The 17,954-nt window shown below is 28.2% G+C and overlaps 1 protein-coding gene across 1 annotated transcript; it reads right to left on the bottom strand.

The window, feature by feature from the left end:
- Positions 1-13,385: 13,385 nt before the first annotated feature.
- Positions 13,386-17,004, bottom strand: LOC129960002 (E3 ubiquitin-protein ligase TRIM71-like). The gene has a single exon (XM_056072981.1). It carries the CDS (start codon positions 16,826-16,828, stop codon positions 14,522-14,524), a length of 2,307 nt encoding a protein of 768 aa, XP_055928956.1. The 5' UTR covers positions 16,829-17,004; the 3' UTR covers positions 13,386-14,521.
- Between the last annotated feature and the right edge of the window lie 950 nt (positions 17,005-17,954).

Consider the following 17,954-nt stretch of genomic DNA (forward strand, 5'->3'; position numbering starts at 1 on the left):
TAATTCGCTTCTGCATACAGATAGAACTAAACAGCATGCCAAATAGACATCTTTTCTGCTTGATTTTCCAAATAAGCTAGAACTCAATATAATGAATCATGCCCCCCCCATAAGACATCAAGGACAAATGTTCGCCAGCTTTCCTCTAAAGAACTCTCTAAGTTTGTGATAACCTTACAACTGAAATATTCACCAAATTAACAAAACAAAAATTTGAATTTATCACTGTTAAGTAATGATTTCCATAAATAAGATTTACAAGGAAAACAATGAAATATATCCAATCTTCATGGCTAAGTTTTCGTACATTGCTTGCCATTTTATTTCACTTTTTTCATGAACATATAAACATACTACTGTATTCTTAAAATTAGCAAGACTTTAGCTTTTAACAATGTTAACTTTTTAAATGGCATTTTTGACATTTCACTGAATATTAATGGAGCCAAAGTATGCTTCTTAACATTCCATCAAGATCTAAATTTTTAAGTAAATCTTATTTTCTAACACTCTGGAGAAACCTTCATCAAAATTTAAATAAAGCACCTCAATTTTTCTCTTTTCCCATTCGGTCATAGCAGATGACAAGAGCCATATTTTTAAATAAAATTACAAAATTAAATGTTAAATCATATTTAAAAGAATAAAGCAAAATCCTAGCTTGCTATTTGAAACAATATAATCATCCAAAGATTGTTTTCCAAAATATATCGTATTAAATCAAAGCTGGGTTGGATGGCAAGGTTTGCTCAGATCAACAAGGTGGTTTTACTTTTACAATGAAAGGAGATAACTCATAAATAGTTGGGAGAGCACATAAAAAATCGTGCAGCTGTGATGTCAAGAAATTTCAGATTTTTCAGAATGGTAAAGTTATAAAATATTAATGATGATGAACCTGAAGGAAAAATTAAATTCTATATAAGAATCTATTAAAAAATACTTTGGAGAAGGTTAACTGATTGAGAAAAGAATATCCAATCTGCCTGCATAATTCTCATTACAAGTGAAAAAACATTGGGCAGCTTAGCAGGAAATATAAATTGCTGAACAAAATTTGCTATTAAGACAATTTGATAAATAATTTTACAAAAATAGATATGCTTAGATTATGAGATATTATTTATATTATAAATATTTTTATGCAGATTTATAGGTAGATTATAAGACAGTTTGCCAACTGGGTTCTTATGATGTACAAAATTCGCAAAGAATTGAAACAGAAAATATTAGTATGACTTTAAAAATGTTATTAGTTACTGGTAAAAAATAATATAAAAATAGAGGGTGACTCTAAAACCCAAGCTCTGGCCAAATTTAAAAATAAGTTATTATCTTCCTATTTTCAGAAATGTTCAGGCTAGAAATGTTTTCATTAAAAAAAAAATGATGGAAGTGTTTTTCTTTTCTGTTTACCAGGACATAATTTATTAGTAGCATAGTTTGCAACTGAAATCACCTGATGTTTTTCTACAATTGGTTAAGCAATGCAGTACATAGGATAAAACTTGAACATTTATGCCTTCCTCCAACCATTGTATGATTCTACATTCAGAAATTTGACTGCCCTACAAGGAATTATATATTTCACAGAATTAAGAATCATTTCGAATGGTATGACAGAACAAATGCTACAATTCTTTTCCGTGTGACAGACAAGCTCTCCTGAATAAACCATTTCTTAGGCAAATGCCCTATCCTAGGTAATGCATCACTTCGCTCATCATAGAACTATCAGATGGTTTCAGTTTTAACTAAAAACTAATACCTAACAATTGCTACCAATACATTCAATTAAATTTCATTCATTTCCATTCTTTATGTGCAGCTTTCTATATTTGCTTGCTAATTATACATTTTTAAAGTTGCTTTAGAACTGCTTTGTATAATTTAATTTCGTATAATTTCGAGATATTAAATTTTCGTAATGTAACGACTTGTTTTGCTTTCAGATTATGTATATTTCTTTGACTTAATAAACTATTTTTGTTGGTTTTGTTCTGAAAATTGAAAAATAACAAATGCTACTTTAGAGAAGTCCAGACACACAGCACGATCTTTCGAAAAAAATGTATGCAATATTTTCTTAGCCAGTTTTTTTCCTTTCTACAATTTCTTTAAAATGCAGCAATGAGGCGGTGAATTTATTTTAGTCAGAGAATAATAATAGTGTAATTCCCCATTAATATATTTTCTAATTACCTCCAATCCCATTTTTATTCATTATGATAGAACTTTTTCTTCCATTAAGTTTTAATAATAAAGAGATAAAAAGAATATTTTTATAAGTTTTTAGAGAGGTTGAAATGTCCGAAACATACGGGAAAATTTTTGCAGTAAATTCATAAATAGAAATAGTCTGATTGACTAATCGTATGTCATTGGCGAATATAGTGAAAAGACTAACATGACATATTTGGCGATTAACACATTGACAGCCGCATTACGCACCTGTGCGTTACAGATATGTTATAGTACCAAACCATCTATCTTATTAGAAAACCCCTTCTCTACTATAATTAAGTAGCAGAGAAGGGTCTATCCAACAAGGTAGATGGTCCGAATAACAGACATGAGTCGTGGCAGCGAATGCGTTAATCTGAGCGCAGTTAATAAAGAAGCACCATTTATAGATGTCAAATAGAAAAATATAAATAATAGATAACTATAAGCTGCAGTAACATATTCATAAAAAAGATCAAGATAAAAGCAGAAAAAAAAAAGTAGCAGATTAAAATTTTACAGTCCCTTTAACTTTAAGAATTTTTTTCACATACACACAAAAAGATTGTTATTGAAGTTTCCAATTTCACAATAGTAAACGCTCCTTAGTTCCAGAAATGAAAGTAAACATTGATGACTAATAACATTAAATACATTTTATGTGAAAAATAAATAAAAAACAAATATTTATTCCAGGAGAATTTTATTAATTCTTATTTTTTTAAAAAAAACTGTTCTAAAAGAATGTATCTTACGTGAAGGAAAATAAAAAAGTTTTAAAATTTTAAAATAAACTTATACGATCATGTTACTGCTGCTTGTGATTTGTGAAACAAAGACAGCAGATTGATCAAAAACAGAAGTACATAACTATGAAATCAAGGAAAGCAAAAAAATATAATTATTTAAATATATCCTTAGTGACTTAAAATTAAAAATTCTGTCCCAGTCTGAGAACTTCTGCTTCTACAATGCTGTTTGAAAAATTCCATTCCTGCTCAGTTTTCTCCTCTCTTAGCCCTTCTCTTAATAATAATAATAATAATAAACTTAAAATGATTTTAACAGTTGAATTTCAGTTTGATATCATCAAAATCCCTTTCCTAACCTTTTTTCTAAATAATATTTGTATAATTGGGCACAAGTTTTTGGAGTCTCACAAATTGTGATGAATATTCTCACAACATTTAACAAAATCTTTTTTATGCTTTATTAGTTCAAAAATAATAGTATGATTTTTTTTTTATTTCCCTAATTTCTGCATAGATAGAGAAATCATTAGTTTATAACAAAGCATTTTCCTCTTGAAACAACATTTAACAAAATCATTTTTATGCTTTTAATCATTTTTATATTATAGTTCAAAAATAATAGTATGATTTTTTTTTTTATTCCCCCAATTTCTGCATAGATAGAGAAATCATTAGTTTATAACAAAGCATTTTCCTCTTGGCACATCATTTTTGCTTCCCAAAATTTTCTTACATCATCATTATTAGACTGTTTTTAATTCATGCAAAATATATACATAATTAATATAAATCATATAAAGATGCACAATAATATTAAATTCTATTTTTTTACCACAGCAAATGCTGTTAAATCAAAAATCTTGTGGATTACAAACTAATAAACAAAAAGCTTGCAATTTAATTTCAAAAATTTAGAAAACTATCATGAGATAAAAATCAAACAAAATTTCACATAAATCAGAATATTAACATGATGCACGCATATACATATTCCTTTTCAAACAAATGCATAAGCAAAAAATTAAATACATCTTTAAAATTTATTGACAGTCAACTTATATTTCATAAAAACTTACTTTTTTGGTTTCTCAGCAGGTAAAAAATTTACTTGGTTTAGCTTCTTTTTCTTTCAGTAGTGAGGGAGTCAATTCAAGGAATTGCTACATTTATAATCTTCTATGCCAGGAACTGAAGGTTCGATTTGATCAGCAAGATATTTTGGCAGAGACAATAGATTTTCACTTAATTCTTTATGTATTAGAACCAGAAGTAAGCAGATTAACAAGTGCTGGAAATGAAAAACTCATGACAGGTAGAGAATGGTTAATGGAATATAAGGAAATCTGAAAAACTCAGGACTATGTAATATCTTTATCAATAAGGTATTACAACAGATTTTCAGACCCAAATACTTCACACATTTTTTTTTCTTTATGAAAATAAGTATTTCAGCCTGCATAGCATCATAACTATCAATGGTCAAAAAATTTTACATTCTGATATCTCATATATTTAATTTCTAAAACATTGTACTTACAAAAATTTTTAAAATGCAAGTATATATTTCATGCGTACAGAATTTGATTAAAATTTATTCAAAAGAAAAAAGTTGAAATTTGATAATTTTTGAACCACAAGAATTCTTAAATGACAAAATGCAAACTATCAAAATAGAACTTTTTTTAAATAAGTCAACTTAAATATTTTTATTGGATATTCTCATTACAAGACAGATGTAGATCAAATTCATTGTTTCTATCTTGAGTTGTATCATCTAACCAATATAAATGAAAATTATAGTGAATGCATCTCAAAATTTATAAAATCAAAATTAACTGTAAAGGCCTTTGAAAAAAATTTAAAGTTTTCAGTTGTTTGAGAAGAAAAATTAACAAGCATTAGCTACATTTCATTTTATTTTCCATCTTCTATTTATTACGTTCATGTTTTTACCTTAGGCTATTATTGTTGACCTTTATCATATATACATAAATAGGATTTAACTAAATATCAATAAGCAAGATATTTTACAGACTTTTAACTATTAAAAGTGAGCCACCACCACCAAAAAATTACATTTAAAAAAAGCTAGTATAGTCAATGAAAGATGCTTCCAAAAAAAATTTTTTTAATCCAAGTAATAGTTCTATATCAGTATCTGGATATTAAATAAAACTAATGCAATAATACCTGTACAAAATAACTGTGCCATTATTAATTTACAGTAAAAATTCCCTTTATGAAGCTCATGAACAAAAAATTAATTCCTGCAAATTAAGTAACTTGAGCATTAGATATCCTTTGTTTTCAGAATATCTCTGCCTTCTTTTTAATATTTCCCTACAATATTTGAAGCACAAATTAGAGTATTACTGTTCCATCTTCTACAAAGGACATGCTTATAATTTTAAGCCATAGCATGCTTTTGTATTTAACCACATAACTGATTCAATCACGAGTCAACCAGGCACCAAATTATGTACTTATAATTACAATTAAGGGACACATTATTACTCTATAGGAAATTATGTGCAATCTAGATTAAAAATATTACAGAATCCAGTTAATATATTTTCTGAACAGAATTTGTTATCCAAATCAGGAAAAGGCTAAACATTCAAGAGTTCAGTAATCCATTGTATTTTGAATAGTTCATAAGTTAATAGATAGTGAAACTTCAATCAATACTTCAATAAAAGAGAAAAAAATACAAGACAAGACTTTTACTTTGCCCTTTATTTCTATTTTAAATACACAGTTCATTTATAATGTGCAAATAATTAGCACATTTTTATGGATTTATTTTTTCTATAACCAAAATTTAAATAGGAATAAAAATCACAAAACAAAAAAAAAATCTATCAACAACTACTGCAAAGAAACATTTCATTTGTCAGGAAAGAATAAAACATTAGGAACATATTATGTTTAAACAAAAGAATGAAAACTTAACATAAAATTGCACAAGTAGCAATTTTTGGCAAAATGACTTTTCAACAATAGAATATACTTTAAATTTTCTTGATATATGTATAGTCTGCAAGAATAAAGCTACACTGAACCTCAATTTTAAGGCAAAGCATTAAAAATAATTGATGCATTTTGACAGATGTAATTTGATGGAATAAAATATTCCTTACATAAAAATGTGGCAGTTAACATCGCATGTAACATAATGAACAAATAGTGTGCAAAATACCTGGCAGAAGAACACTTGTATATATTTTAAAAGAAGTTGTCACAACAGATTCAAAATAAAATTATATAAATAAAAATTTGCACCATTCTTGGTAATAGTACATTTAAAAAATGTGTAAAAGTAATCTGCTCTTTAGAAACAAAGGCTCACATCTTCAAATACAACAGCAAGAGCACTTTAGAGTAATAAGCTTAAGTCAACTAGAAAAAGTTGACACAAAGCATGCTAAAATTTAATATTTTTTTAATTACATAGGAACTGTCACCATTTCAATATTAAATTTACAGCAAGGAAACTGGACGTTTTATTCCTAGGAATTGACTAACTACAAAGATTCACGACAAGGATATAGCTTATAGTTCTTTAAGAAATCACAAGCAGTTACGAGTATTTTGTAGCTTGTAGTTGCAAGAGGAAAAAAAATAAGGGTATAAACTGATAGAATATCTAAAAAAATAAAAGGCATACATCTGATAACAAATGTTCAACTTAAATATGTCACTTAAATGCAATTTTCATACACACACAAAAAGTGTTAAAATTGCATAGGTTTACATGCACAAAATTAGGGTCAAAACTGCACAGATTTTCACATATAAAATAAGGGTCAAAACTGCACAGATTTTCACATATAAAATAAGGGTCAAAACTGCATAGGTTTAATTGCTAAAAGGCAATAATTCAAAGTGCATCAGTCCAGGTAGTGAATTACACATAAAAACTCAAATTTGAGCTGATTGACAAATACAGTACTAAAAATTACAATGTTCACAATCACTTCATTAAGTTAACAATTGTGATATGAATCAAACAGTCATCATTTTTAATGAATCCTTAAACAGTACATATAATTACATATTTGATGACCATGTAGAAGTGAAATGCTGATTATAAAATAAAGCTGCCTGCTCATTATATGAGGGCATAACAGCTAATCAAAACATAAATAAAAATTAAAGAGAAGAAAATGCATAACCAATAAAATAGTACTTAAAATTATTTTTCTAAAATCAATTTAATATCTAACATGATAATATGATTTAAAAAATCATTTGATAACTCAAAAAAAAAATTGCTGAAGTAATTTTTATCACAACAGCATCAATTAATATCAGGATGCAATCAAAATTACTGTATCCCTGAGAAAATTACAAAAAGCAACAAAATCGCAAACATCAAACCATGTGAATACACAACCACACACAATCATAGGAACGTTAAGCTGTTAGCCAAGTTACAGTTAATAGGTTCAAAACCCCATTCATAGATGATACTACACTAAATATACATGTCACACATAACAAAAAGCACAATCACTGAATTCGGTTAAACCTTAAATAAAAAAAAAATAAAAAAAAGAATATTTCTTAATATTGAAGATCTAATATTTAATGATGGAGTGTACATCTGGATTGTTCTTATAGTACAGTAAAAAGCACAGAGTTACTTGCGCTGGAAACAAGTCTTTCTTTCAAAATTCTTGGAATACACAAAAAGGTAATATATTTAAAATACGTATACAGGTTACATTGTATTTGATAGTTTTCAACTCTTTTGATTCGAGGCAATTAGGGAACCAAATTCTGATTTTGGCTCAAACATTTGACAGAACACGAAATATGGAAGATGATGTGGGAAAATCACGTGTGTGGCATAAATGGCAGAACAGTAAAAATATTTCAATCTATTTTGATTGGTGCAGTTTAAGCCTCACCTGGCTTATGTAATTCCAACAAATCTATAAGATTAAAAAGCAACAAAATTACACATAAAAATGTTCAATTTCTAGCTCTTAAAGAACTATCACAGTTAACAAAACAATTAACCCTTTGAGCAGATTTCATACATTCAAGTTATAAAACTCCACAAACTTATTTATTCTGTTCAAAGAGTTAATACAAACAAAAATGGAATTAAAATAAATATATTTCAGAAATACTTTATAAAAATTATGTGCATGAGCAATAATAATTTGAGGATTCTTTGAGATATAACTACCTCATCTCCAAGTAAACAATCTGAAACTTGGACAGAGGATTTCTTTGGCATAATAGACCGATATTCAGCTTAAGAATTTCACACCATTGTCACAGTTGATAAATTGAATAACAAAGTGCAAACATTTATCTATATACAATAAATCTAAAATACAGCAAACTACTCAAGAACGACATAAAATGAGATTTTTTTAAAATAAAAAGAGCCTTCAACCATTTTGATGCTCCAATTATAAAATAACGAAAATATAAAACATGGGAATTTATCAGTACTAAAAAAAAGATAGCATTTTAAGATACTGGCCAATGATCCCTCAGTGAACACTTATTACATAACCGAGTCATTAGTCATTCAATTCTACAAGATTTTAATAGACTTTATTAACATTTTAAAGAAATTAAAAATTCATTTAAGACAAATGGATAAATGTTTCTGAAAGACTCATTTAATAGGCAACTAATTAATTTTGCCTAAAAATGAATTTATAGTTCATTAGTTACACTGAAATTTTAATTAGCACTGAATAAGTTTTCACTTACAAATAAATGGTAATGATTAGTATCATATTAATAACTAAAGAAAGAAACCAGAGAAATTTATTACTAATTAACATATGGAAGTGGAAGTTTGTGCATATGATCTAGTTTTAAAGAGTGGGTAAAATATTAAAATGTGTTATGCCCATTCAAATAACTATATTACGCCTATAAATAAATTCTAAAAATATACTTAGGAACCTTCACTCTACAAACATTACATATTCTGGTAAAGTACCTTCTTTACTTAAAACACAACTAAGAAAATATTTTTTTTTTTAAAGTTTAATTTTCACAATACAACTTTTAATGGCTAGAAGACAATATACAAACTAACTTTTAAAAATTATAAACATGGGATATATTATTACAATAAAATTTATTTTTGATGGAAGTTGGGATGCAATGAATTCCAACACCTACTGAATCAAACATATGACTATGTTCAATTCTAGAATTACATATTTTTCTTTAATATCTTAGTTATTTTATAGTTACTTCTTCAAAAGTAAGTCAGCAGTCATTTATTTCATTTTGATTAGTTTGACTCCTTATTAGATGAAAGTAAAACTTATTGCTTTGTGAATTTGAGTTAAATTTAATGAATTAAGAAACAATATTATGCATTATTTTGAGCAGAAAAAGTAGCGAAATAACTATTTATTTATTCTTTTCAATAGTTAAAAAGAACTACCTGAAACTGTACAGAAAAACAAGAACTTTAATTTCTTAATGCAATTCTCTTCAAATAAAACACATTTCGTTCGGGTGAACACCATTTTATTTTCAGACACATTTTTTGTGCCTGTTCAGGTAGACTGTTACAGATTAGGACACCTCTCGCAATTGGGTGCCACGTCTAGGTCAGAACATCGTTCTTACACACTAAACGTTTTGATACAATAATAATTAACAAAAACTTCTTACTCGACAGATACGCCATCTATCGGCGTGAAGCTGTAACACTAATCAATCAGTAAAAATCAAACAACTGACGTTTTCAGGTACTCTGAGAAAAAAAGTAATCATTCTTTTAAAAATGAAACATTTTTCTTTTTACATCCTAGAAATGGCCGTTTTGTTATTTAATTAATTTCAGAACTTTTAAGACTCGTTACAAAAGGGCTACTGATTATACATAAACTCCATTATACTCTATTTAAGCCTTAATAATTAAATAATAAAAGTCCATCCTTTCTAAATAGAATTCAACCTTAAAATAATGATTGAAATACAAACTTCAAAAAAAAAAAAAAATAATAATAATTCATTTGAAAAGTTTAACTATAGAATTTATAAAGTTTTCATTTTCTCTTTGGATTTCTTAATATTAGTATTAATAAAGAAAATGCAAGTCTAAAAAAATAAGACTATATTTACTCTGCGCTCAGAATACATATAATTTAGATTTATTCACAACAGGCCCTAGATTTTTCTGAAATACAATTTTAGGCTAAGTCATGCTTCTATAATAATAAAAAGATGGAATTGAATGTTTCTGCTGCGTGAATGTTACTCCTCTATATTGTGAACAGTATGATAAAATGCAATTAGCAAATGATTTGATAGCATATTACAATCTATTCACTTTAAAAGAGAAAAATCCAGTTTTAATAAAAAAGAGAACCAGTCCAGTTGAGAACTAAGATTATGTCTCCAAAAGCTATATAATTAATAGTAGTTAGTAGAGGATAATATTAAAGTTTTTAAATGCAATAATAAATCCAAAACATAAGATGCATTTTTTAATGATATCCCATATTATAAAATTTGAAAGAAAATGCTTTACAGTAATTTATAGTAACAAAAGAATTTTAAAAAAATCTACATTCTTTAAATTACATCATTAAAAATATTCCTAAAATTAAAACACAAGAAAGCAATGAAATTTGAAAAATATTGAACAACATCGAACAATAATCAATTATAAAGATTTTAATACCTTCTACATGTTAAATAAAAATATACTTTGACATCAATTTAAAAATTCAAGAAAAAACAGCTCTAGTCAACAATTAAAGTAAAAATATGTTTCTTCTGAAAAGCTTCCAATTACGATTTCTTTATTATATATTACATTTTAAATATTAAAAAATAATTTTTAAGAGTATATAAATATTGCCATGCTGAAAAAACTTGCAAAAATGTAAGCCATCATTTTCCCATTAGAAACAGATCGATTTTATAAAGTTAACAGTAGCTTAAAAGAATTTTCTTGACAATTGCTAATTAGACAGTAAAATTTTACACGACAATGATAAATGCCCACATATATATAATAAAATATTCTGAAAAGTCATAAAATTATTTAGCAATACAAAATAAGTATCATTTACAGATTACTGATGATATTTATGTTTCAACTTTAGTTTAATTTATTTTTTGAATAGATAAAGTAATTTTTATTTTACTCATCAACAATAAACATCACAGTGAATGCATATTGTCTAGTAAGGGAAAGGAGGAATTACCCTCATATTGTTATATTTTATGAAAACTCATATTTGTGATATTTTACTTGAGATTAGAATTTATAGCTTGAAAAGTCCTGTTATATCATCAGAGCATGAGATATGCAAATAAAACTGTATTGCTTGTTTTAAAATGACATTTCCCTCACCTCGCACCAATATTTTTGCCAAATAGCAAGAAAATCTACGAAAACATCACAAATATCCAAACAATGCATGGTCATTTTGACATAAGAAAACACTGCTTTCTGATATTCTATGTGAAAATAATATTTCACAAAAATAACAAATTTTAAGATTTCCACTTTCAATTGAAAAGGCAGTATATACACAAGTCAAGAAAACATTTTCTGTACTCTCTCAAAACTTAATTGACAGTAAGATTTTAAGAAACAGAGATATCTTAACAATGAATTTTAAAATAAAAAATCAGTTTTGAAATTAAAGAGGATTGAACACACAAAAATAAATTGGCAAAATTTAAATTAAATTGCAGAAAATTCATTATATTTTGAATCAGTCAGCAGAAGAATAAGAACAAATTTAACAAAGCAAACCATTAAATAATTAACATAAATAGATTAAAGGTATAAAAGTTCTCATCAATTTGACTAGAGAATTAATTTTATAAAAACAAAGCCAAAGCAAGAAAACAGTACAAAACAATTTTTCAAATGAAGCTTAGAGATGCACAAGAAATGAAAAAGCATTAAACAAAAAGTCAATCTATTTTTGCCAATTAAAAACACATAACAAAAAAACAAACAAGAGAAAATGCTTGTTTACTTTAAAGAGGAATTAGAGATGAAACAGTAATTGAAGTAAATGATGACAAGTCTCCAAGACAAATAATTAACTGATTCTCATCCATACAGGAATCAGCATTAAATTGAAAATATTAACATAACAGACCTCTTGATTAAACAGACTCTAAGATTGCAAAATTGTGCTTAAAATATGAAAATATCAAATATTAAAGAGTTTCCATATTTATAACAAAGTAATGTAATAGAATATTTTAAATGAATGAAATATTTACACAAGCTTATGAAATCCTAGTAAATTCCTATATAATTCAATCTTGCACAGGAATTTATTAGAATAACTAACAAGCAATTAACCATAATAATTTTTAAAATCGTGACTAGAAAGCATATACACTTTAAATTTTAAAAATTATTTGGACATTATTTTGGAATAAGTGTTTACTTCTATGGTATAAAACATTTTCTAGTACCATTTAATTAGTTTAGATATTTGAAAAATATAAAACCCAAAATGACAAGCATAAATATCATCCAAATAAATACAATGCAATGCCAGCCAAAATAGAACCAAGAATCATCTTTTGTATGATGGTTAAACAGTTAAAAAGGCACGCATTTCTGTAATGAATATATAAGGGACTATTCCAATAAAAAACATTTTTATATTATCACTAGAAAGAATACATTTAAGCTACACCACTCCATATATTATAATCATGCAAAATAACTAAATTAAGGTTTGGTAGTTTTTAAGTTGGAAGACTTAACACTGTTGCCTACATATACAATTATTTATATAGTTATTAAAAAGTATATGAAAATCAGTAGATATTTGATAACAGTTAAATTTATTTACATTAAAATGAATGAAAAATTACGAGAACATTTAAAAATAGTAATATCAAGACTAGATTTAAAAATAAGCTGCTTTTTATCAGAAATTTACTAATCAACAGCTAAAAATATGAGCATTAAGTATACAAAGGATAATTGCTTTCCATAATGACTAAAATCAGACAACATTATTGCTAAAGGATTGTCATTTATGATATACAAAGAATTGAATTAGTCTTAGAATTTACAAAAATAAATATTTCTAATCAACACAATGAATATTTTTTAATCAACAATAATCAATTTAAAAGAACAGACTTCAATACTAGGTCAAAAACACAAACTTCTCACTTGTTACACGAGTCTTTCAAATACACACACAAAAAAAAGTTGAAACTTCTTAACTTATTCAAATTTAACATTAAAGAAAATCAAATGGTTAAAAATATCACAATTATATATAAAGTTTAAATACATTTAAATTGTTTTAAAAACAGAAAAAAAAAAAAAAAAGAGTTGAAAAACTCAGTTTCTAACAACTCTTAAGAATCAAAAATTTAAATCAACATTCAGAGAAGCAATTATAAATTTTTGGAGGGGTTTTTTTTTTTTTTTCCTTTTTAAAATCATGCATTCCATAATCATGACAAAGAAAAGTACAAATATGCACTCCCACCGGGTATAGGGAACAAGAAATAGGTGAAGGCCATTGAGAACATTGAATATAAATAAAGCTTTCCGTAATACTCATACACACAACTATTAAGTTTTGATTTATGAGCTCTATAATAAAACAAATATAATCTGAAAATAAATATATCTATAGAAAAATTTACAGATCACTCAGCTGCAATAAAATTTCACGTGGAAGTAAATTCATCTCCTTGCAGCAAAAATAAAAATAAACTCTACAATTTTTACCTCTTAATTAAATTAAACAAATAATTACCAACATCCTTTTTTAAAAAACTGGCTTAAACACACAATACAACACGTCACAATACATTACATTACACCATCAAAATTTCAATATTGACGATATTCTAGATAACACATACAAATGGCATATATTCTATATATGAAATTCATAATTCTGTTATATAAAGCTGGACAGTAATATTTAATCAGAAACTAATTTTCCATCCACTTTCACAATAAATAAGTGGAGACAACCTACAGTGCTAGTAATATAAATAAAAATATGTATCCTACATCTGATCACAATACATTTTTTAAAACATTTTGCTTTTCACACTTTTAAGTGCTAGTTTAGGAACATGTACCATTTGCAGATTATTATTATTATTTTATTTATTTTTTTGTCATGAAGAGTATGACAGGTCTTCAACTTCAGGAATTCTATTCATTTTAATGAAAATACGTCGACATAAATGCATGATCAATATTAAATGCCAAAGTTTTTAGGTAAACAGAAACTAATGAAAAAATATATTAATACAAATTAAATAAATTGCAACTGCTTAGCAGTATTGTAAGGGGCAATTTAAACAAATAAATCATGATCCTATATTCTGAGGTAGAAGAAAATTGTCATAAAATGACAGCGAGGTATAAAACGTTATCACACGACATCAAAAGAAATCATAAAGGAACCGATGCAAATAAGCACCTGTAAAATTTCCATGCCTTGAAGACTTGAGATTTCCCTGAGCTTAATGAATGCTACAGAGGTCATAGTGCCAAAAACATTTCAATTAAGGCAGTTCAGTAAAAAATAAATTTAAAATACTTGAACTCTATTGTTACCAAAATCCACAATAATGATATAGCCTTCAGGAGAAATACAGACACCAGAGGGTCGATCCATCTGTCCAGGACCAGTACCTGGAGTTCCAAATTTACATAGAAAATGACCATTGGGATGGAAAATCTGAATGCGATGATTTCTTGAGTCGGCAACAATAATATGTCCTTCAGGGTCAACAGCAACACCTTGAGGTCGTAAGAAATGCCCATTATTTGAACCTTCTTGGCCAAGGAATCTTGCAGATTGGAAATTTGGATGTACAACAAGAATGCGATGATTATTAAAATCAGTAACCACCATGTGGCCATCAGCTGTGAAAGCCACTCCACGTGGTGAATCAAACTGTTTCCAAAGGCCTCCATCAAATCCATATTTATTTATGAAAGTCCCATCAGAAGTGAACAACTGTAATCTGTGATTTCTTGTATCAGATACTAAAATGTGGCCTTCCGCATTCACAGCCACATCCCAAGGATAATTGAACTGTCCATTTTTACTTCCTCTTTCACCAAATTTTAAAATGAAGTTCCCTTCTGAATCAAAGATTTGGATACGATGATTATCTTTATCTGCAACAATTATTCGGCCTAAATGATCGATTGTAACCCCAGCTGGTCTATCAAATTGACCTGGTCGTGAACCAGGAGTACCAAATTTAAGTTTAAATGTGCCATCTGGATTAAAAATTTGAATTCTGTTATTGCTGCGATCAGCCACAATTATATTGCCACTTTTGTCTGTACACACCCCCCAGGGTCGACAAAGCTGTCCATCGCCATCACCTTCTCCTCCAAAAGATAGGAACATTTTACCAACTTGACTATAATTTCGTCCCATCCTGACATTAACATGGAAAGGGCTTTGTTGAATATGCATTCCTCGTAAAAAAACAGAAATTGTATGTTGTCCAACAACTTCAGGTATGTAACAAACGGCATACGTACCATTTTGTCGGTCAATAACATGAGCTTTGCAATTACTACCATCAGGAGCTTGAACACTAGCATATAAAGCATCTCCTCCAACAACTTGAAGTTCTCCTAAATAATCTTTTACTTGAACTAAAAATGTAGACTGATGACCACAAAGAGCTTGCTGAAGGCCTTCACCAGCTGCAACAGAATTGGGACCAAAGCCAGAGGTACTAAGAAAGCCTAAAGTGCTAATAGCACTTAAGAGGGCATTGTCAGGTTGAGTAAATATTATATTGTCATCTTCATGAGGTTGTATATTGCTACGGCGTTGTCTAAGGTCATTCATTTCTCGTAAACATTTTTCTTTGGCTTTCAAAATATCAATGTCATTACCACTATCCAAGACATGCTGAATAAAATCTATTATTTGAGATACATCTTTTAACAGAGCCTTCAAATCTTTGATTTGTAATAAAAGAGCTCGACCTTTGACTTGACGAATTTTTTCCAACTGATGAAGAAGCTCCCTTTCCCTTTCTTCAAGAACAGACATATGCCTCCTTATAGTGGTTCTAATTTCTGCAGCAACATTTTGTACTTTAAGCTCAACATCATCAGACATTCCTTGACTAACCTGAATGCTTTCCTCCAGACTGCGCTTATTATTCTTAGCTTCTTCTAGAAGTGTCATGGCAGTCTGTCTACTTTCTCCAACAGCATCCTGCAAATAGCTCATAGTATGACCAGAATGGGTTACATCCATTATGCAATCATTGCATAAAGGCTCTCTACACATCTCACAGTATAACCTAAGAACTTTTAAAGGATGAAGATCACAAAAATTAGATGATTTATTAGAGGATTGTAAAGATGTGACAGGTGCTTGATAATCTAAATGTTCTTCAGGGAATGTGTCTATTACATGATCTTTGGTTAAACGTACACGTTGATGTGCTCTAACACAATTCTCGCACAAGACTTCATTACAGTCTTTGCATCTAGCAACAGTTTTATTACCTTCATCACAAGACGTACATAAAGCATCAGAATCATCGACTGGTGGTGAATAGGCACTAAAATCGTCAACTAAATTTAGTATTGTATTTAGAAGCACACCTTGTGATACAGCTTCCAATGAAGAATCTTTAGGTAAAGATGCATTTTTATGACAGCTGGGACAAACAATAAATTCTGCGAAATTCCATAAGCGACTGTTTGAAAGTTGACCAATACAAAATTTACAGAAACCATGAAGGCAAGGTAACAAGCTCGAGTCAACAGCGTGTTCACTACATCGAGGGCAAATCTGACTATTTTTTCGAGTTTCGGGAAAAGAAACAGCCATATCACTAGCAGAACACCACATGGTGATTACTATTAAATTGTTACACTTTATAAAATTGCTCCGCTATGGGTATAACTACTATTTGCTGACCAATGACGCTTCTATTACAAGATATTCGTAAGCTTTTAATAAAACAACAAACACAATCAGTAGTTAACCATTCAGTCATTAAAAATAGGATAAAAATTTGCTCAATAACCAACCTTTCATTTCATTCTTTAAAACCGCTCATAGCAAAATTATCTTTGGCACTTAATCAACGCACATTGTTGTGTAATTTCGAAATGTCAGTAGGAACTCTTTGTGTTTTCTGCTCATGAAACATATTCAAACACAACGTATTATCGTTAAACTATACAGCTACTTGCTAAGTTGAGGCATGTAAATACCTTAAACAAATCATTCAAGAGAGCGACAGTAAATCACTCATTTGTTTAAAAAAAAAAATGGAAATTTCAGCAGGATGACGTCAGTTGGCACGCTCATAGCGTCACCTACATATCCATCGACGTTTTTTGAATATCAATCCGATAGATGGAGTACGATGGCTATTTTTTTAAAACAAAATTATGTTTCATGGAAATATTGATAAGAGGTTTCTAAAAAAATTAAATTTCATCAGAATCAAATATAATTTAGTATTTTTATACTCTTTTTTTATTTCTCTTTCACAAAAACTCTTAAAAAAATAATCACTCTTCATGTTATTAAGAATTAATTAATCTTGTCATCTTATATGAAGTTTATGAAACAAGGTTTAGGAAATATTAAGATAACACGTTTTAAAAAGATGCAACGAACAAGATAAGGTTCGCATGTACCGAAAGCTGATGATTTCATCCGGTATTTTATTATTATTATTTTATTTATTAAGATATGTATTCGATTCATTCATTGCTAAATCATCTATCTATATATTGGAGTTTCTTGATTCCAGAATAACGCGCAATTCATTTTTCCAAGTCATTAACTTTAGTTATTTCTTAAGGGCAGTTATTGAGTGGATGTTATGGCACAGTGGTTAAAGAAGACTTTATAATGTTAAAGCATTTTTAAAAAAATGAATATGTTGCATATATAGTGTTATGGCTACTTCATTCTCATTGCCTTTTATTAGATGCCGGACTCTTTTAATATTTTATCAATA

This window comes from Argiope bruennichi, chromosome X2 (genome assembly GCF_947563725.1).
Source record: "Argiope bruennichi chromosome X2, qqArgBrue1.1, whole genome shotgun sequence".
Taxonomy (NCBI): Eukaryota; Metazoa; Arthropoda; class Arachnida; order Araneae; family Araneidae; genus Argiope; species Argiope bruennichi.

Coding starts and splice junctions, on each gene's coding strand:
- LOC129960002 (XM_056072981.1), bottom strand. CDS start 16,828: ATGTGGTGTTCTGCTAGTGATATGGCTGTTTCTTTTCCCGAAACTCGA.